Source organism: Lynx canadensis, chromosome A3 (genome assembly GCF_007474595.2).
Source record: "Lynx canadensis isolate LIC74 chromosome A3, mLynCan4.pri.v2, whole genome shotgun sequence".
NCBI classification, from domain to species: Eukaryota; Metazoa; Chordata; class Mammalia; order Carnivora; family Felidae; genus Lynx; species Lynx canadensis.
The window spans coordinates 60,884,270-60,906,447 of NC_044305.1; the positions used below are offsets into that span (position 1 = coordinate 60,884,270).

At 48.2% G+C, this 22,178-nt stretch overlaps 1 protein-coding gene across 1 annotated transcript in view; it reads right to left on the minus strand.

Annotated features, from left to right (window-relative positions):
• INPP4A (inositol polyphosphate-4-phosphatase type I A) overlaps nt 1-22,178 on the minus strand; it is a 129,317-nt gene that overhangs the window by 14,542 nt on the left and 92,597 nt on the right. The window contains 13 exon segments of the mRNA XM_032592626.1: nt 194-320; nt 1,510-1,633; nt 2,643-2,663; nt 2,665-2,798; nt 2,801-2,815; nt 6,910-6,942; nt 10,689-10,827; nt 11,891-12,109; nt 13,367-13,550; nt 16,111-16,128; nt 18,399-18,507; nt 19,036-19,140; nt 20,993-21,123. Of these exon segments, the coding sequence (XP_032448517.1) occupies nt 194-320; nt 1,510-1,633; nt 2,643-2,663; nt 2,665-2,798; nt 2,801-2,815; nt 6,910-6,942; nt 10,689-10,827; nt 11,891-12,109; nt 13,367-13,550; nt 16,111-16,128; nt 18,399-18,507; nt 19,036-19,140; nt 20,993-21,123 (1,359 nt within the window).

Consider the following 22,178-nt stretch of genomic DNA (forward strand, 5'->3'; position numbering starts at 1 on the left):
GCCGTCCAGCTCAGTGGTTTCCAAACCGCTGGTCATGAACCTTTACAGGTCTGTGAAATTAATGTGGAAGGCTAGGATCAAGATTTTTAACTGAATGAGACAGAATAAAACAAAAATGAAAGTACATCACATGTAACGAACATAAATTAAAACACAGTGCTAGTTCTGAGAATTAAAAAAAAAATCTTTCTACCGATTTCCAGTGATGACGGGCAGCATGTCTGTTGATGCATTAGAAGTGGCCTGAGTGACTTTGAAGGTCACGTTCCTCAGGTCCATGATTCCAAGGCTCATGTCCTCCAGCATAGCCAGCTCCTCACCTGGATGCGAGAGACGGATGGAAGGAGGTCAGGTGGAGGGGACCTGCCCCGTGGGCTCAACACAGCCACAGAGCTGTGGGAGGTGATGGGATCAGGCGTGGTGTGACAAGAGGGGGCCTGTCTCAGCCTCTTCACCAGCTGACCCACTTCTCCATGGGGAAAGGCAGCTACTGAAATCCCCCGCGGCCACATTCAGCAGCTCGGCTGGTGGAAACATGCACCACGACTCACAGCCCTCTCTGGTGAGTGGAAGTGTGGGGCAGAAAACTGGCATGTATGGAGTCTCAGAAAGCAAAGCTGGCGCTTCAGAAATGGACAGAGACAGCAAAACAGCGCACTGGGGCTGGATCCCTCCACTCCATAGTGCTTGGCATTTACTTGACGTCTTATAACTCTAAAGACTGACAAATACTTCTAAAAAGTTATCCATTTTTATCCTCTGAGAATAAAAAAATGAAAGTAGGAAGGAAGAAGAGTCTTTTTAGAGGGCAATTTGGGAATATCTATGAAATTTAAAAATATTCCTGCCCTTTGACCCAGAAACATTCCTTCCAATAATGTAGTGGCTGCAGAAATGGGCCCACAGGCACACACAGACTTGTGTGTGGAGACCTATGGCAGCAGTGTTTTCATAAGAATAATTCAGGGGCGCCTGGGGCTCAGTTGGGTGAACATCCGTCTTCAGCTCAGGTCATGATCTCGCGGTTTGTGAGTTCGAGTCCCACGACGGGCTCTGTGCTGACAGCTCGGAGCTTGCAGCCTGCTTTGGATTCTGTGTCTCCCTGTCTCTCTGCCTCTCCCCTGCTCATGCTCTCTCTCTCTCTGTCTCTCAAAAATAAATAAATGTTAAAAAAAAAAAAAAAAAAAACAACCTTAAAAAAAAGAATAATTCAGAAACGGCCCAATGTCCCACAGGAACATTGCTTAAATAATTATCATCCATCCTCAGCCAGAAAGATCTTTGTTTGTAACAACCAACAACAAAACAAACTACGGATGTGTGTGTCTGTAACTACATAGGACTTTATTTGGTTCTTGCATATTTTGATGATGTTTAGATTTATTTTCATCAGCATGCGCAATTAGAAAACTATCTGGGAAGAAAGAATGGGAATCACACACGTCCGTACTGCCCAATACCCCCAGGATCCCGGAGGCATAGGGTGTGTGGGAGCCCCTGGAGCCTCACCATAGGTGCTCAGCAGGCTCTCGAACTGGGCCAGCAGCCCAATGGTGTAGAGCTGGCGCAGGAAGCCATCGTCATGCAGGCAGTTCCTCAGCTTGATGATGAAGCCACAGATGAGAGCAGTCAGCTGTGGGGGAGATACGAGGTGAAGCAGTTGTGAGGGGGACAGACACCTCCTCACTAAATGGCTACCAGCCTGTGCCTTGCCCTTGGCCCTGAGTTTCTCCACTTTCACGGCTCTGGCTGGGCCACAGCAGCACCTCTTCCCCCTCCATCTGGGGTGTGGGGAGCACTCCACTCTGAGGCCATGCGGGGCAGAGCCCATGGGGAGGGCGCACAGCACTCCAGGCTTGCCACTCCTATTGCTCCCAAAGGCTGGTTTGGCTTTGGCTAAGCTTCCAACCTGAACTGCCTGGGCTTCCTCCTGGGCTAGAACCTTCTGGAAGCCTAGAATTAATTTCCCACCGTGAAAAGGTCCTGTATACTCACAGATTCATACCAGCTCTGGCTGGAAACTGAAGTGATCATAACAGAGAACGGAAGTGAGAGACAACATGGTCACTCTGCAAGTTACCTCAGTGGGAGATATTCTGTGGGATGAAACAGGCCTCACAAGGATGGGCCGGTGGACCCGCAGAGACCAGCCTGACCTTCTATCACTGTTCACTTTGCTTTTGGTAACTCGCATCTACCAAACTCGTGACATTCTCCAAAAGAGAACAGAAATTATCACAGCAGTTGTGCACAAGCAGCAGAACTAAGGCACTGACAGCAATAATCGTGTCTCCCTCACTAAACTCCTTTGTAGGAAAAAAGGTGGCAAAGAGGCCTGTGTCATGCACAATGCAGCATGCCTCGGGCTGGAGCCGCGGATGTGCCCAACCCACCAGTGCCACTTCCATGGGGAGGAACAAGGGTGGACTCGGACCCCTCTCCTAAATACAGACTTATCGAGTAGGATTCCTCCCTCTAGGTTGAAATCTAGACCTCTTAGTAAATAACTTTAAGAGCCACAGGCAGGTGGAAGTATTGTCAACCTTGGTTTTTTTCAGGGCGAAGCCAGAGAACAAGTTCCTAAGCCTGTGTTTCTGAGGGTGGAGGTGCCCATGGGCTCCCGTGCCACTCCCGGGGCTTACAGTTTGGCAGAAGACCACATCCCCGGCGGTACTGCAGGCTTAGGTACGTGGCTATGGTGGGAGCGCTATCCTGCATCAGCAGGAAGACCATTGCCTTCTTGGCCTTGTCACTCATCATGGCCACACAGTCTGTGAGGGTGGTCAGCAGGGGGTAAGGGCCTCACTCCATTCACCTGGGCACGAGAAAGGAGACGTGTGAGGAGGAAAACTTTAAGAATTAGGTTCTATAAGTTTAGCAAGTTGCCTGACCCTAACCCTCATACTGCCCCCCCCCCCCCCCCCCACCCCCTCTGCCTCTTATATCTCTGCTCGGCCCAAGCTCTGGCCCAGAACTGGCACTAAGTTCTGCCTGGAACCAACCCAGTCTCCAACCTTCTGGCCTGAAGCTTTTCCAGTAAACAAAGAGGGGATCTACTGTGGGACCAATGATGTAGGCCTTGTTTCCCTAACCTACTGTGGGCTGTATACATAAATGCTCAGGATTATTCCTTTTGAGGAAAATGACGAAAAAGTTTCTGTGAGTCATCTGCAATTCACCACTGTTCCTCCACCCAGGGCGAGAAGGGCATCCAGAAAGTGACCTGTTATCTTGCTTCTCTTGACCCAGGTATTAAGGCAAAAGCCCCCATCTTTCTAGAGCAAAGGACAACTCCACCCTTGCACAGCCAGTGTGTGGCTGTGGTACATTCTCGCTTTCCACGTCTGGAGAAAGACCATTTGTTCCACATGGTTTGCCGTGTTTTCAGCTCTCAGAATATCCCCTGCTTCTGCGCTTTCTTCCCTGCCCCCAAACTCCCTGCCCGCTGCCCTCTATTTCTAGTTTAGTTTTCTCTTAGAGGTATTAGGAAATTGTGACCCTGTATCAAAACAACTTTTTTTTTTAAAAAAAATAGAACCTCAGGGTAGAAATACAGAGTCAGAGGTATTTTGGGCTTTGGTTCTTTTTTTTGCCTCCCTATTTAGAAGGCATTTAAAAGAGGAAAAGACATGCCCTCATCAGTTCTATTTATAACAGGTCACCAAGCCCAGAAAGAAGCGTTTGACTGTCACCACTGGGTGAGCCCACCACAGCAGAGGCTGCGCAGGCAGGGAGTAGAGCCCAGGCAGCACACGGCACTCAGGATGAGGTGCGAGTGACACCACACCCACAGACGTCACCGCACTGGGGAGAAAGGGTAAGCTCTGTCTTAGGACAAACAGAATCCAAAACCCTGAGTGAAGGGAGACGGGCTTCACCTCTCTCAAACTGTATGGGTAGCACTTTGTTGAGACACAGATTTAGAGAAATCCCTAAACCTTGCAAAAGGACTTCCCTATACTCAGTGTTCAGCTGAGGCAGATTTTCAGTACGTGAATCCATTCAAAGTCTGGAAATGATCTAACTGTGTATGCAGGCATACCGTATGTGGACAAGGATTTATATCTGTAATTTAAAAAAAAAAAAAAAAGCAGGCTTAATTTAGAAAGTCTATAGCAGGAAAGGTCTTAGCAAAGAACTCGTGGTGACAGAGAACACTGGATCCGAGGAGTGGAAAAATGTGTCCTGGGCCCCAGCGGCCGCTGAGCAGTGCTGGCCATGGACAAGTCTCTTGACCCCTTGGCCACGTGAGTCCTTTTTAGTAAAATGGAAGAGCTCTGCTGGATAACATCCAAGTCTCTTTCTTCCTCTGAAAAATCTCAGAGGCCATGTTTTTGTTTCTTTGAAGAACTCTGTTGCATGCATGTAAGTTATATTCAGCAACGATCAAAAAAGACAATGGCAACCAAATTTTAATAGCCAAATAATTGGGGAAGGTAGGCAGTCATTAACTAAGAAGTAAATGCTCTTAGAGCAAATGCTGCTGGTTTTACTTTGCTTTTCCATTAACGTGCAAGTACCTATGCAATTAATATGCAAATTATCATCATTTTAATCTGAAAATGATCAGGAAAGTACAAGTGGTCTTAGCTGACTAAGCAAATCTTCTCCATGCAATACTTTTTCATTTTACCTGCCTTCTCTACTTCTCTTTCAAAAAAATCCATTTAAGTATGATGCAGTTTTGTTACATTAGGGGGGAAAAACTCTGAAAAAAAATTGGGAATAAAGGAAGAATGGTTAAGAAGCACTGGGATCTTGTCCTGAAGACAAGATGTGGGTCTGGATGGGAGAGGAGCCTGCCATCTTCCCAGAGGAGGGCTCACACACGCCTGGATGGCTCCAGAATTCAGGAAGAGTGCCAGCTACCGTGTACATAAAACCAACCAGTACTTTGGGGCTCCTGGGTGGTTCAGTCTGTTAAGTGTCTGACTTCGGCTCAGGTCATGATCTCATGGCTCGTGAGTTTGAGCCCCACATCTGACAGCTCAGAGCCTGGAGCCTGCTTGGGATTCTGAGTCTCCCTCTCTCTCTCTGCCCCTCCCCTGCTCACACTCTGTCTCTCAAAAATAATAAATAAGTATTTAAAAAAATTTAAAAAAACCTGTCAGTGCTTTACCTGTTTCCTCATTTAATCGACAGAAAGAATATTAATAATACAGGTAAGGAAACAGGCTCAGAGAGGTTAAGTGTCTTCCCAGACACAAAAAGAACTGGCATTTGTATGTGTCTGACTGACCCTAAGCTCCAAGTTATTTTTATCGTGTCAGGTTGCTTCTGCCAAATAGAGAGTAGGGGTTGAGGGGGAAATAAATTGGGGGGAATATGAAGAAAAATTATAATTAGAAACTTCCAGACAAATGGATTTCAGGGACAGTAATGAGGACTTCTACCAGGACCTAGCTTAGTAAAGGTATCTGGGATATTACATTTGGTGACGGTGTCATATTCTGCTCCCTTCGTCAAGAAAGACTTGCTATGAAAAAAAAAAAAATCAGCCCAACTAAACATTGTCCTTAGTGATGCAGCTGATTCACTTCTGGGTGGGGAAGGGGGGTAAGCTCCTTGTCTAGTTGACAGTCTGTTAATGCTCACTGACTAGTGGTCAATCCATGGACCATGCTACTTTGGATAACTTTGAAGAGTTTTTTCAAATCCATACCCTGCTTTTGCATTTTTTTCCCCTCATTAACAGAGGAGGGAAGGAAGTTGGAAAGGAGGGAGGAAGATTGAGAAAGAGTGCGAGAAAAAAATGTGTGTGTTAACCAAGATAAAATATGGCTCTCCAGGAAAAGCCAAAGGAACTCTTGGCAGGGAACCATTTTAGTTCGCTGACATTAACTGTGGACAAGCCACAGTGCTTCTAGAAATGACACAGCTGATATAAAATTCATGGTGCTATGTGAGCTGAGAGGGTTCACTAAAACTGACAGAGAGTTTGGTAAATCCCCAATCACCAGTTCGCTGTACTCTAGATATAACACAGGTATCCTGCTACCTCACATTTATATCCAGTCAGAAATATGCAATCATCAGACCGATTGGGTAGCTGGTTTTTTTGGGTGTAAGCAAAAGCATATTATTTGGGGGTCTCATGCTCACTCTGGGAAACCCACAAGCCACAACTAGGAAACTCAACATGAACTAGAGCAGGGGTCGGCACACTTTTTTCTGTAAAAGGCTAGATAGGAAGTATTTTAGGCTTTGAGGATCATGGGGTCCTTGTCACAACTACTCAATTCTGGCATTGCCCCAAAAAGCAGCCATAGACAATACATGAATGAGTGGACATGAATGGTTTCCAATAAAAATGTTATTACCAGAGCAGGCAGTGGACAGGATCGGCTCAGAGCTGCGGTCTACAGACCCCTGAACTAGAGCCATGCACATTGACTTTCTACGTGCCAAATGCAGCAAAAAGATTCCGTTTTTAGCACTATCTCCAACTGAAAGCTGCCAGCAATGCCTACTAAGAATTCTAAGCTGCATCCAGACTCGGGAGAGAGGATGCTGTGTGATTATGAATACTGCAACACTTGGATGGCTACCCCTCTCCATGTAATGCTCACATGCTTCACAAGTTCAGGTGAAATCATAGGACAGTACCATTTACAACTATGTACTGTTCTGAATCAGGAAGCCCAATGCCCTCACGGATGTTAATCATCTGGAAAGGTTACATGATGGGAAAGTGAAAAAACTGCATGTGGTTGCCTGCTTCAGGCCACCAGTCCCCAGCCCAACTGGTCCCTCACCAAACCTAAGAAAAGTGCTACGTGTCTCAAATGAACAAACTCCTAAAATATTTTCCTAACTCTGGAAGCACAGGGAATCTTGGATAATTCAGCTACAAACACTACCTGAGGATTATAAAGACATCTGCAGAAGCCTTGAACGGAAACCACGTACCTGGGCTGGACTCGTCAGGAGGGGGGCTGCAATCTGCACAGAAATGGAGGCGACATGGATGATTAAGGCGCAGCACAAAGTTCAAAACACGAACAACTCAAGCTTACAGCAACTGCATCAAGCAGCCGGCAGTAAGGAGGCTCAACTGAACACAGAAGAGGTCGGAGGCCTGCCTGCCTCTTCCCCCAAGACGTCCCACGCAGGCGCGGGGCTGCTCCGACGCAGCCACGCCCTCCTGGTGGTAAACACTGATCCGACTCCGTGATTCGTTTCATTCATGTTGCTAAGACTTCAACATAAAATGCTCTTCAGGACGAGCAAACTAACATATTACAATGTTGATAAGTGCCCACACTGATCACATTGTAGTGACGGAGCCCCATGTTGGCTCACGGCATCTGGAAGCACACTTGTAGTGAGATGAGACTGACCAGCAAATTGATCATCCCCAATTCAGAGCCCACTGCCCTGACTCTCGAGGTGGAACCTGGGCTGCCAGGACTGACCGCTGAGACCCCAAGGTGAGGATCCAGCGATTGAAACCAATATACCAACCAATGTCTGTGCCAATCTTTAAATTTAAACCAAATTTAAAACGTCTATGATTGGGGAAAGACTAGAATTATAATGTCCCTCCAGGTGGCTCAAGGAATTGCCAATTTTAATTCAATTTCACCTAACTGAATCGCATTTCAGCAAGTGATGGTACTCATTTCAATATTACATTTCCCCTAAGACTCTAAAATTCCTTGGTTAACTGGGCATGCCACTGGAAAAAACAAGTTTGAAAAGGGTCATTATTTTATGTCTTCAGGGGGTGGTTTTCAGAGCCCCACGAATAGCTGGAACCAGCTTTATGGAGACTTATGGTCTGGATTGTCCAAGGTAGGAAGAGTACCAAGGGACTCCTCCTCTCGTAGCACCTTTGGCAGTGATTTCTTCAACTGGCAAAGGGAATAGAAACAGAGAAAATTAAAGGCTCCCGTGACTTAAAGATTCAGCCTCTTCATTAGAGCCCAGAATCCTGAGACCACCTATCTAACAGACAGAAACCCACAGCATGTGTGCAGTACTGCAGAACAGTCATTCTTGTTTAAACTTCTGTCCAGCTAATCAGAATTACTCCACGGCTTGAAAAAAAATACAGACTTTCTGCCTCCCAAACCCTTCCCCCAAGATTCTGGTACTGCAGTGAGCAGGGAAGGTCCAGGAGCCTGTTTATGATTTCTGTGGTGATCCCAAACGACTGGGTTGTGACCATTCCCCAAAAAGGGCCACCAGGGGTTAAACCTGGCTGGGTAAATTCGATCTTTCAAATCAAAGCAGGAGTGTGTGTGTGTGTGTGGTGTGTGTGTGTGTGTGTGTGTTGGGGGAGGGGTCTCCCTCTGGTACTCTGTACAGTGACTGGTAAACTTAGGCATGGAGTCCCCTGAGATTTATTAACACATAATCTCGAGGGCATACAAACCTGAGACCCCGAGACCCGGTCCGGGGTGTGAATGGACTCTTCAGCAATGAGGAGAGGATGAGATGTGTGCAGAGAGATAATGGAAGCCACCAACGGGGAGGCTGCGGGTGGTGGTTCAGAAGAGCATGGGGCACTTGTGCGGAAAGGGGAGAAGGAACGAGGCTCACGGAGCTCTGTGGTTCCAGCTGGCAGGACTTGTCAGTGGGTCCCGCAGTGATCGTGTGTGTGCCAGGCACGGCTCTGATTGAGTTCTGCAGGACAGCAAGCTACGAAGGCAGGGCAAACTCCTTAGTAGAATGAAAACCAAAGACCTAGGACAGGGTACAGAGCTAGAATGAAAGTGGATGATGCCTTTCAAGAGGTATTTCATATATAATAAGCTGGTGTGAACACAACCTGCTCATTAGGCCAAAACACTACCCCAGGAGGTTGCAATGGTCTAAAAGTCATGGCAGAGCTAAGGTCTGGCCCTTGAGGATAGAGACTGAGTAAAATAACAGCTTGCAGGCTCATTCTTTTTGAACCTCCTGATCACGCCAGGTCTGAACAGCTTCCTAGGAATGTTCGGATTTTTAAATTAAGGATCATCCACAGTTAATTTAGTGGCAAACGATATCATATGTTTCTTTGAGTACTGATCAGCAAGTTAGCCTCTCTCAAATGTATGCTTCATATTCCCATGATCACAACAGAGCTGATCTGCATGGCAATACAAGTCATGCCCTAAATACCATAATAAATGCTCATTTAAATAACTTTAAAACTGCATTTAAATGTGTCTACATTTGACCAATACAGTATGTGCCTAGAAAGAAAGTGACATTTAAGTTATGGCTATGACAGAATATCTGATTAAATAAACTATCTCTGGCATTTTTTAAAAAATCACTAAATTACTCTTTTATATCTGCAGGAAAACTTGAAAATTACAAGCAAGACTATATTGAAGAGAAATGAGCAATGAGCTTTCCAATTTTTTTTTTTTTAAGCCACAAGTTACATTTAAAAAAATGAGAAGACAGACAGGACAAAAGAGCTCCATGAAACCAATCACAGGTTTGGGGAACTGAAACTATAGCCCTTCACAGATGGAAGGGGTGGAGGATGTGAACACTGTTGAATCAGAGGCTCAAGTGAAATCGCGCCCTGGAAAACAGACTGCAGGCAGATTGCGAAGGTGAAGGGCATCTTACAAATGAAGGATTTACCAAGAAGCTCTGATAAAGGAGCATGGTTCTGCCTAGAATGAAGTTGTGCAATTTAGAAATTAAAAGTCCTCACTGTATGAAGCCTAACCCTGGCACACCCTACTAACTACAGTTAGTAGGCCCCTACTAACTACTAACTACAGTTTAAACACTCCCAAAGGTCTGCAGCCAGCTCTCAGCTGCCTGGCACATAACCCCACCCCCATCAGCTCTTACAGGAAAAGGTGGCAAGAAAAGGTCCCTGAGTGGCAAGGATGTGCCTGTTTAGAAAGCATGCAGCCCCTGGCTTTAGGGCTATATGCAGGACAGAGTGGCTGATTGTGCTCCGGGTCTCCACAGGCAGAAGACGGGTTTCTGAAGCATGTTGCTCATTGCCAACGTCCTACCATCTACTGAGGGCACTGCCTCGGAGGTGGTGCTGGACAGAGGAACCTAAACTCAGCCTCCAAGAACAGGTGCCGCCACCTGACTGAGTTACCAACAATTCCCAAGGCGGCATGCCCTGCTGGAGAAGAGCATGCCCAGCCAATGACAACCAGCCTTTAGACAAGTGTGCTGAGCCTGCTAACAGCTCTCATCCAGCTGTGTCCCTGCATGATTCACCTTTTCCTGATTCTACCAATTCCCAATTCAATAAACAATCTTATCAGAAAAGCATCTGCATTTTCTGCCTCCTTCAGGTTCTCAGATTGGTTTGCAAACCAGCAAAGCCCAGGAGCACCCCCTCACTGATGTGGCAATGAGACCCAAGAGGGCCTTCTGATTCTGCCTTAGCCAGACTTGCAGATTCACACGTGGGCTCCAGGGGCGTGGACTACAGGAGCCTCTGCCCTCACTGCCCGCCTGCTCCACACAGTGACCTCTGGCTCTGCTGACAGCCCTCCCTGCAGTCTGTGTGGGGGAAGGAGTCATGGAGTCAGACAGACAGACAGACATATGCAGCGGTGAGGTGGAGGCAGCGTGAATGGGAAGCGTGGATGCATAGCACGTTGTGGTCAGGCGAGGATGGCATGCAGCGGAGGAGATGGTGAGGGGCATGGCGAGGAGGGGACATCATAGAGGGTCTTCCGGTTTGATCCAGTAGGCGTGGCTGTGCCGGTTACCTTTCTTGCTGGTACAGCTGCCTGCGCAAGGGAAGACATCCTCACAGCCCTCGCCATGCAGGCGCTCCTTCTGCAGCAGCTTGTCCACCCGCTGAATGATGCACTCCAGGCTCTTGTCTACGTTCAGCCACACTTTCTCCTTCCAAACCAAAAGGGCCCATTTGGGTCAGCTCTCCCAGTGGGAAAAACAGAACAGAGCACAATCTACCCACCCCCACCCCTGGTGCCCCCACACACTGATTCCTCTGCCCTGGGCCACTAGGATCACTAAAATACCACGAATTTAGAACATCAAGATTAATTCAAAGTTCTCCATTACCGTTGCATTTGCTTTTCAAAACACAAATGCACTGCGCTCATTGTTTTTAAAGCTGGGGACACGTTTGCTAATAACTGTCATGGAGGCCAGCTAGGACTTCCCAGTGCCTTCCAGAGCTGGCAGAAAGGGCACAGGGCCCAGGGAGCCAGTGCATCCGCTCCTCTTTCCACCACACACCTCCTACAACCATCAAACACACGAGACTGAGGGAAGGTAATGGAAACTTCTGATCACTTCATACGGGGGAAGTGGGAAAGCAGTGAGGCAGGGCTAGGAGTGGTTTGCAGAAACCCACGCAGAATACAGGACGCCAGGGCAGGGCTAGAGGAGCACTTTGCTGCTGACTAGTACCTCAGTGCCTCGCAGAACACTGCCTCCAAGCAATAGTCCCAACAAAAGGCAAAAACGACCTGTGTGATGTGTTGCTCCCACAGGAAAGACAGATGCTGCTCTCAGGGCCACTCCGTCAGGAAGCAGAATGCTCTGCATGCAGTGTCCGGGTGCATCTCCAGACTCCTCACTATCCCCCCAAATACAAACAGCCCTAGGAGGGCTGGCTGCAAGCAGAGCTTTGAGGAAGCAGGAGGCTGGTGAGGGGAGAGGCCTCCAGCAGGGCAAGGGCTCCACAGAGAACACTGCCCCCTTTACAACCAGGTCTGACACCAGTCGGGCCTGCAGCAGCCCTGCCCCTCAGATGGACACAAGGTGTGAAAATGCCATCTCCTTCGGTAAATCAGGCAGCCCTCCAGAAAAGAGGTGTGGAGCACGTCTACGAAGCAGCTGACATGTTAGGCACTTCCGGGTGGGGAGGAGCAGGCAAGAGGCTCTGAGTTCTTCAACCCAAGCTCAGTAGCAGAATAAGGGCCACGAGCAGCAGACTCACCCACTCCTCCTCATGCCAGTCCACTTGCAGAGAAGACCGGCTATTCCTCCCCGTCCACCTGGCCATGAGGGTGTCCTGGTCGTTCCTAAGCATCACCTGCTCCTCCTCACTCGACGTGGGGGAGGCCTTGGAGGCAATGTAGTCGGGTCGCGCTGCGTTCAGCCCGTGGATGGAGTTGGCCAGCAGCTTGCAGTCGCACACGGTGACCAGCTGCCGGGTCTGCAGCACACACAAACCAAAGCTGCTGAGCCCCCAGGTGAGGGGCTGCAAGGCTGGTCCTCTCTAAGGGCTCAGAACTGTCCTGAGACCCAGCTGCGTACCCTTCTCCATAGCGCAAGAGCCCTCAGGACGGCTGAGTTTAAAGGCTGCCACGTGAGCAGTTTAAAGGTTCCCACAAGAAGTCTGGAGGACACAGAGAGAATGGACGGAGGTCGAGGAACCTCTGACTTTCTTCGATCCCTGCCTGCTTCTGAGCCTGACAGGACTCCAGGAAGAGCCTGAAGAGAGCCCCGGTTCCTTGTCTTCACCGACTCCCTGAGCTGTCCACTCTAGTTATAGGGGACAGGCCTGACATTGGTTCGATGACTGAAGTCTTATCTTTTCTGCTTCTAATCCTTGAAGCCCTGGGCTCTGAGCAGTGGGGCTCTCAGCACAGCACTGTGGTTCTGGGGAATTCTGTATGCAGGAGTTAGTTCTGTGGCTCATAATTTTCCTTCTGATAACATCATCTTTCTTTTCTAAGTGGATCTAATTCCCAGCTCTCAATCTTTTTGCTAAGTGAACACATGTGAAGGATATAGCACATTCTGGTCAGGAACAGCATCTCACCCCACCAAAGTGGGTGTGAGTGGGGAAGTGTGATCAGAATCTGTGTGTGTGTGTGTGTGTGTGTGTGTGTGTGTGTGTGTGTGTTGAGACTAATTTGAAAAAGCATCATCCATCAAGATGATCTGGTGTATCTAATCCCCCAGTTTAAACCAATATTTATATATTTTTAATCAGGATCAAATTTTGGTTAATTAGAAAACAGCTTACTGTTTATATTTAGGCCAATGAAGTTGTATTTTCCTTATTGCATGTTTGTGTAATAATTCAGCTTCTTTTTTCAAATTCCAAGTCAATAAAAATGTGGCAAAAAACATACTGAGTAGGCAGTTGCTAAGAAAGCTGTGGAACTATGCCAGATTCAACAATGAACCCCATGGATTTCAGGGGAGACATATCTGCATGAAGTAGCAGCTGGAAGTCACATGCTCTGGGATCTGTCCTTGGCCTGCCCCAACCAGTTCTGTGGCCACAGGCAAATCACCTAACCTCCCATGGCCTTTGGGGGAATGAAACCTGAAACTAGATCTTCAAGGTCATCCCAATGTCACCCTTTCTGTGGACACCTCCAAGCACACATGGGGTGTCCCAAGTGTTTCTAGAAACCCAAGGGAGCCCCCATCCCACATGCAGCAGGGTAGTCCCTCCTACCTTGTCTGCTAGAATGGCGAGGGTTCTTTCAAGACCTGTGGCAGACCTGTCCTTGGCTGCCCTGGAGAGCCGCTCTGCATAATAACTCACTTGGGTTTTCAGGGTATTGATCTGGGCAATGATCTCCTTGGCTCTGATGATGTCCTGTGGTATGTAGATTATGGACTGGCAGCTGGATGGTGTACTGTAAAGGATAAAAACAGATTCTAAGGGCTTTCCTCAAATGTATGAAGATGGCAGCAGCATCCCAACCCTAGCCCACAACCAACACAAAGTTAAGTGTTCTGATTCTCAGGGATGTTCTCCTAGGCTAGTCTACCTGTTGACAGGCAAAAGCACATCTCAAGAGATTTCTTCTGTCCATATGGTAGAAGCCTTAAACTATTAAAACAATGAAGTCTTTTATCTCCATTTGTACATGTCTATATTCTTATGTAAGTGTGCACACAGATACTGAGCCCAGTAATTACCCAAATACTAATAATCTTTCACCTAAGAACCTCACCTGTCAAGTTCTCAGCAGTACAGAAATGGAGACACGGGATCTGCTAATCCCAGAGGGGTCAGTTTACCACAGTGAAGGGAGATTGCCATGGGTGCTGGACTTTCCACAAGAAACCTATTTCTCCATTTGGCCAATCTTCAAACTTTCTGTGCACGCCCACATAGTTCTCCTCCCTTACACCTCTGACCACAGCAAACTGGACTTCCTTCTCCAGTGCTTCTCTACTTGGAAAAACAATGTCCCATCGGATGAAGAGGAGGTACAGAACGTGCCAGGCCAGAGGCCAGGCCTGGGCACCTCAACAGCTTTGGAAACCTGGCTCTTCCTCCTTCCCTGCCTTCTCACCATCAAGCAGTGTGTGATCTTAGGATCGATGTCAAGGCTACAGCCCAGCCCCTGCGCAGCACAGACATGGGCCTCCGGAGAACTGACTCTGCATCCTGGCTGTGTGGGGCCTGGCTAATGTGTCTGGCCATTCTAGTATATGTGCTGCCGAAGCGAGCACCATGTTTGGCCATTCAAGATGGAGGTGATAGATGGCAAGTCTCTCAGTGAAGATCCAAAACCATCTTAATATTACACATTTATTTTTCAGACCATCTGAGAAAGCCAAAGAAAGCAGAGAGTGGTAAAGCACCGATGAGAAGGTCTCTTGCAATCTGAAGTTGTGAGCTCTAGTCCCCATCCTTATCAGCCCTGACTGGTTCCCTCAAAGGGCTGTCCTTTGGGTTTTGGGGAAGAGAGTGAAGGTGGAGGAGCACAACCTCCATAGTTCCCCCTGGAGATGAGGGCTGGAGATCCTCCTCTGCCAGGCCCTTTCCAGGGTAACCCGAAGGCAGGTCACCAAGAAACTTCCCTTGACAGACTATGGTGTAAACATGCAAAACCCAAAAACCAAAGCACCCCAGAAAGAAACAACACCCCAAGCCCACACACCACAGTAAAACACAATGGATTTGCCAGAAGCCCATGCAGCAGACCGCAACCAAGCCCACGTGATCTGAGAAGTCATTTCACAGCACGATGTGCACATGACTACTTTCCAATCTGCAATCACTCTTCCAAATGAATAGCTGCCATTTCAGACAATTTAGTCTTAAAAATACAATCTCAAATAGAATTTTTAAAAATCTGTTTTTCCCTGGCCCCAATATTTCGAGCACACATGCAATGTGTGCTTCATGTAGATACACACGTGTGTATGTAGATGGTCGTGTACACTTCAACCAATACATACCATCCCCCCAAGTCAAAAGGAAAGCACCACCCCCTACTCACCTTGTGTTCTCACAGGCCACGTTCTAATAACAGTAATCCAGGACTTACACACAGGAAGCATATGGGGGGGTGTGGAAGAGTAAATTTCAAAGAGCTGCCGCTCAGTGATGATCGTGAATATACAGTCACCTAGTCCTAAAAGTGGGGAAAGCTGCAGAGGCCTCAGTGTGGGTGGGAGGTTCCTCAGCACCTGCTGTCCCCACCAGAGCCCTGACATCTCAGGCAGGGCCCAGCCATGGCCCCTGAGCCTCACCAGCTCTGAGATGGCAGCAGCTCCAAAGGGCTGCAGGGGCTTCTGGGGCCTGCCACCAAGTGAAGGGCACTGCACGGGCCTGGCTATAGCCTGAGCCAGCACGTCGGGCGTGACCACGGAGGGCCTGGGGGAGCGGTGGAGACCCCAGGCAGCAGACAGTGATTTCCGGCTGCCATCTAATTCTTTGGTAGAAAAAGTCACTTGGTTATATTAACTCTTGGTTTGCCCTCAGGGGGAAAATTGACCCAAGGAACACTGTTTTAAAAATCTGCATAAATTATTATTATGAAAATGTAAGCTGGCTTCATTCCCGCAAGAGGCGATGGGAAAGGGAAACCTGAAGCCCTAAGACTCTTGTAAAAGAAGCCAGAAAGGGATTCCCAGCCACACCAATGGGTTGACTTGAAATTCCAGCACCCGGGACTTGCCTGGCCTGGGAGGAACAGGACTGGTTCTTCTCTTGGAGCGGAGTGCACACAGCAATGAACTGCTGCCAGATTTTAAAGGTAAAATGGTGGACTGGAGACAGGCTATTCATTATCAAAGAACATTGCAGTTGGAAGGGAGAATTCTGTCTACCAGGCTCTAACTAGGGGCCCCCGGCGGCACCGAGGGGTGAAGCACCTCACAGAGGAGGGGACAGCACAGGCTTTCTCTACATGAGAGCAAGACCCAAACAGACACTCTCTCCACAGACAGAAAACTCACCAACACTCCTCAAAACTGCTAAAGAAAAGAACCAAAACGAAATATTAGGAGTTAGCAAACACTAAATGCAAAACAAAAAATTAAAAAGCCAAGTTATCTTTTGTCAAAATTCTTCAAGTTAGGTGTCGAGGCCCCCACTGCAGGGACAATAAAACTCATGAGCCCAATGTGCTCAGTCATCAGAGCAACATCAGTGCCATTGCACAAGCCCCAGGGAGACATTTCACCTGTGGGCAAGTTATGTCTGCATTTAAAGGAAAGTTCAAATAATGAAAATCATTTCTGCAAGCAGTTTTATAATGGGAATAGGAAATTAAATGAAAATTTATATTATTTATGTGAAAAATACTCCAGAGGCATTTTGAAAATAAGTTCTAAAGTTAACATACAGAGTAATCAGGTATTAACATCCTGACCTTTCTGGGACAGGGACAGCCAGTGGTGAGCCCTCCTGATGGGCTTTCCCCCCTAGGGCCTGTAGCACCCTCAAATCTCCTACTCTAACCCCCATACAGCCACATGCAATGGAGTGACAGACACGCAATTTCTTGGCTGGCTGTGCAGAGCTGCGGTGGGCCCAGGAATCTTCCTCTTCATCCTAATTCCCAGAGAACCCTGGAGTCAGTGACTCCTCAGGCGGGTCTGGTTACATGGCTTGTCTGGGCAAGGAAGAGCCCTTGTGGAATCAATCAAGGTCAAGCAGACTGTCTGGGGGCTTCCCAAGAATGTTGCCTTGCCCTTAAGGCTGAAATTCCTCTTCCTAACCCCTGGCCCTTTCTTGTTCTTCCTGCATCTGGCTCCGGGGCTCCCTTGGTTTTGGGGTAACCTGTGCACACATCCCAGTGATGATTTCTCATGGTGTGCTCTCTTCCACCTGCCTGCTTATCCTCCAGCCTCACCCCATGGGTAGAGAAACTCCTACCTGCATCCCTGATCCCCTTAGCCCACTGACCGGCTACTGCACCTGACCTTTCCCCCTCCTTGACCCAGTCTGCGGTCAGTTTTCTCAATCTGTGTCCTGACTCCTGGCCACGGAAGCACAGAGCCCCCGACTTCCCCAGCAGGTGCTAATGCTCTCCACCTGGAAGCCTTGTTGATTCTCTTGATGCCCCTGGGCCTTTGCTTCACCTTCCTTCCAGCTGTTCCATTCTCCATTGTAAGTCTGACACTTTCAATTCCACATTCTCCAGAGGCTGATCCACGGTATCTGCAGCTTGTTCCTTCATTCCTCAAAGATCTCTCTGCATCTCACTTTCTCTAGTCCCTTCTACGACTACGTGCCTGCTCTGGCCTTTGCATCTCCAGATGCATTCACTTTCATCTTCCCTATCAGCCTGAACACATGATCAAGTAATAACCCTTCTCCCCAAGGGGACACCTTTGTGCTACTTCCTTTACTTCATGGTCCCTGGATCTTACAGGATCATTTACACTCTTGCCCCTACCTCTTACACTCTCATCCCTCACCTACATAAATCCTGATGGGTGACATTCTGGAAGAGTACCAACACTTCCCACATATCCAACACAACAGCTGGGATTTATGGCTGTCTCCACGTCACCCATGCTCCAGGCATGGCACTTGCTCCAAATGGTGGAGTTGACTTGTCCGCTCCCAGGCAAGGCAGGGAGCTCCTCAGGGCCAGGGCTACATCTGTCAGCCCCACAACCCTGGTCACCAGCGTGTGGCCCCGCACTGCACAGGCTGCCAACGAGGCCAGCCCTCACCCTCAGCTCCTCTCCTCAAAACACCATGCCTCAGCCACGCCTCACTGCATCCTCCACAACACCCTCCCCCACCTGCCTACCTGGCAATTTCCTGCTTGGACTGCAGCTGTGTGCAGCTTCCACCCCCACCCCCTCTAACCTTCTTAAAACGGGGAATGTTTACCACTGCAGTCCTTTTAGGAAAGGAAATGATCTCTTGCAGGCTTCACACTTTGTGGCATTCGACACACACCACACCTGGTGTGACTGACTAGGGGCTTTAAGGGACGGCTGAGCCAGCGGAGAGCCCACAAAGGGTAGCCACCTTCCAGGGGGATTTCAATTTGCTGTTCACTTGCGGGGTCAGGACCACTAATCAGGTGCCCTCATCACCACCCAGCTCAGCCACACACACAGAGTAGCACAGGGGCAACGAGGCAGCTCCTCCCGCCACACAAAAGCAGAGTGGATGGCTGGATTTTTGCAGTCATATTTTGATTCTTTTTTTTTTTTTTTTTTTTTTTAGCCTAGGAAGCACCAGACAGCCATACAAGGACCACAGACACCCTCCATATACTTACTGCTTCTTGGTCTCTTCAAATTTGTGCAGCTTTTTGCGGAGACCTCCTGACTTAAAACCTTGGCAGTGTGCTGCTGGCGCTCCGATGGTGACGATGTCATAGTTCTGATCTGAATGACAGAAAGCTCTCCTCCATTACTCTGGGCTCAGGCCTGTGGACAAGCCAGCTACAGGGATATGCACGCAGCTCTGGGACCCTGCCCCTCCGGCCCATTTCCAAGCAGCCTGTTCCCTCAGTCCCATAGCTTGGATTGTCTGCGGGACCCCTAGAGCCCAGCACCATCATCTCAGCAGAGGTTCCTACATGTCTTGAGATGGGGCCATAAAGGGCCGGAGGCAGCCACCAGCAACACTCACCTTGTAACCCTCCTTGGGAAGGGTAACTGACAGGCGACTTTCTGCCACAGAAACACAAAGGGAAGCTGGAAGGAGGACAGACGAGGGGGCAGGAACAAAAGGAGGGAAAAGACGAGGGCACAAAGACCTTACAAAGGTCCTGTAACATGTCTCTTATCTCATTTGCCGGGCAGAAGAACATACAGGGAAGGCTGGACATATGCAGGGCAACTCGGGGGCCAGGTGCACAGGGAGAAAGGAAGTGAAGTGAGATTCAGCGAGAGGAACAGAAAAATAGTTACCTGACCCCCCATCGTCTTGAACTCTCATCCTCTGTATGTGCAAATTTGTAGGAACAAATTCTAACTTTTTATCTGCTTTCAAACTGCTTGCTTTAAACGAGGGACCTAAAGAAACGGAATATGAGAAAACAAGGACCATTGACATGTACCCTGCACTCAGGAATGGCAAGTAGAACAGAGATATTCTGAGGAAGTCGCTACGAGTAAGCATGAACACGCTGGCAGTGGCCTAGGAAATTCTGAATTACCCATGAGCACATTTCATTTCCAGATGGCAAGGTGGGTGAAACACTGGGGGAGGGAGGCTCGCTGGCCAGAAGACTGGCTCCAGGCACTCAGGTGGAGAGCAGAGCCGGGCAGAAGCAGCTTCAGAAGGCTACGGTTACTGGTGCCCTGCCTTCCCATGACTCAGCTCTCAACTGAAAGGTCCGCCACAAAGACTGATTTTGCGCAACACGATGTCAGCACTGCTATAAAAAGCAAATGGGTCCATGCTAGGGACTGCCTGTTCCAACTTTAGAGACTGCCATCATGCAAGAGCTGAGAAATTGGTTCCACTAGAGCAACACATCTCAATTCTGCAACAGGGTGAAAAGGTCTGCTCATCACCTCAGATCTATCAAGACGAACAGATGCCGCACAGCATGGATAGCGACCCTCTGAAACACAAACCTAAATGTGTTCCCTTGTTTACACAAAGGGTGGCGGGTGGGGGGGGGGGGCGCAGTTAAGGAGGATGATGTTTTGTAACTATCATCTACGATCTTGTTTCTCTGATCAGAATCCAACACTAATTAAGAACTACATGCCTAGAAAAGAAAGGGATTATAAATTAACCGACAATCAGAAGAACAGAAGAAATAGACCTTTTCTCTAGTGATAAAAGGTGAATTTTGCCAGGATACAAAATGCAGACCAGCCGATGTCTGCTTTGCATTTTGCCCTAGGAGACTGTCCTCCAGGACCTGATACTCACAGTGGCCCAGAAATCAGCAGTAGTGGCATCCTGAGAGCCTGTTAGAAATGCAGAATCCTAGATCTGCACTGCCGCAAGATCCTCAAGGACCAGGATGCACACTGACATTTGAGATTCTCTGCTCTGGAAACTCAAGTTCATGTGGGTTTCCTGCTTTCTCAGGTAACAGGTACCTGGCATGGGTAGGTGCCTAAGTTCCTTCAGTCATATGCTGCCAATATACTTAGACCTGCCCTTCAGATTCAAACCAAACCCGGGACACCATCATCTTGTCCTCATGCCTGTATCTGGCTTCTTCTCAGCCAAGTTCATGGACAAGTTCCTATGTTCTGTGTCAAAACCACAGTAAAGACTTGAGATCTTCTTTTAACCCCAAAATTCCCTTATGTAATGGGGGAGAAGGAAAGAATGTGAAGATAGAGAATAAAGAAAACCCAAAAAATTCATTCTGTTTTTGAATAAAAAGGGAATTAGTTAAGAATAGTCTTCTAAATCTACCCTTAAGAGTGTTTTGAAAATCAAATAGCATCTTTCAAGAAGAAAGGTTCCTGTACTTCACTCTTTTTTGAATCTTAAAATGGAGAGCTCCACTTAGACAATTCAGACGTTCAATGCAAGGACTGTTAAATATTTAAAGTGGGAAGTCTAGGAAACCACTCTGTCTGAAAGTAAATGGTTTATGTCTTTTGGGCATTTCCCTTGGGCATTTTAGACAAAGATGAAAAAATACCTTGAACCAACAGCCTGTGATTTCATCTCTCTTAAATTTCATCCTACGTTAGTTGGCAGATGACACCAGAGAAGGAATTTTCAATGCATTTCACATACTTGTCTTAATTAAGATCTGAGAAATCCATATTCTAAGGAGTTCACACCTACATGAGAATCTATTTTTAAAAACCCATTAGGAGTGTCTGTCAGTGACAGTACTGGAGCCAGGTTCTGGTTTGCTAGCTGGGAAAGGGGAGACCCAGCACCCACCTTTGTACTGATGGAGGTCAGTGAGGTTCTCCTGGTACGTGAGGATAATGGTCTGGTACTGAGTGACAATCTGGCGCCGGAGGCTCTCCCAGCAAGGGGACAGATCCCCCAACTCCTCCAGTTCACACACTCTGCAAGACACACTACATCAGGCCGTGCAGCCGGCTCACTTCTCTGCGAGGTGCACAGGAGTCCTAACCAAGCAGGAGAACAAAATGGACATGGACATATCGCCGATGCCAGGGAAGGCCTCGCACAATGGCTACACCACAGGTCTACAGAGCAAGCAGTGGGGCAGCATGACAGAGCGCTCTAAGAGGAATGGCCGTGTGAAGGGCAGGCCACTCACCATGTGGAAAAACACCCAGAGAAGCTTTTCACAGAAACTCTGTCAAATGTCCGGGGAAAACCAAGTGGAGGAGAGGGGCTTTAGGGGAGCGGTTCCTTGCTGGTACCCACATAGGCCATGCGGGTGAAGGCCTGGATTGCAGCCCATGTGAGTCTGGGCAGCACAGAAGGACGTGGGACCGTCCTGGAAGACGAGAGGAGTGGAGGCCTGTAAGCGACTGCATGAGGCCATCTCACTCACCTGTCTCCCCCAGGAGCTGCTGAGACAGCTTCTCACTGCCCCCACGTTCTGGGGAGGCCTGGGCCTTCCTGCCCCGCCCCTAAGAACATTGCAGCGAAACATAAAGCTGCCGAGCGGCAGTGTACAGCTGGACGGCACCAGGTGGCCATGCTCTGCCGCACTTACCCAGCCCCCACTATTTCAGTGCCGTCCCTCAGGGTAAGGGGCCAGGGCCACGGGGAGCTAGCAACTTTGGCTGTGCCTCCTTTGGCTGTCTATGGGAGTAATGAGTTGTTTAAATCTAAAAGTTACATGAGGGCAGGAAAGGGAGAAGAGGAGAAGAAAAAAGAGGATCTGTCACCTCCAGAAAAATTAAAAGCTGTATAAAAACTGAAATATAAATGTCTTAGCTCAGCAGTAAAATAACAGCTACATAATCAGAATAATGAAAACACAAGACGGATTTTAAAAAAAGAAAAAAGGATAACCATATTAGGAAGCTGGGTAATGGGAAACTACAAAAGACCTAAAATCTTTATCACAGGGAATGAGTAGCTAATCCCTGAAACTGGTTAGTTAAGAGAATACTATATTTAGAAACATAGTGGTAAACAATGG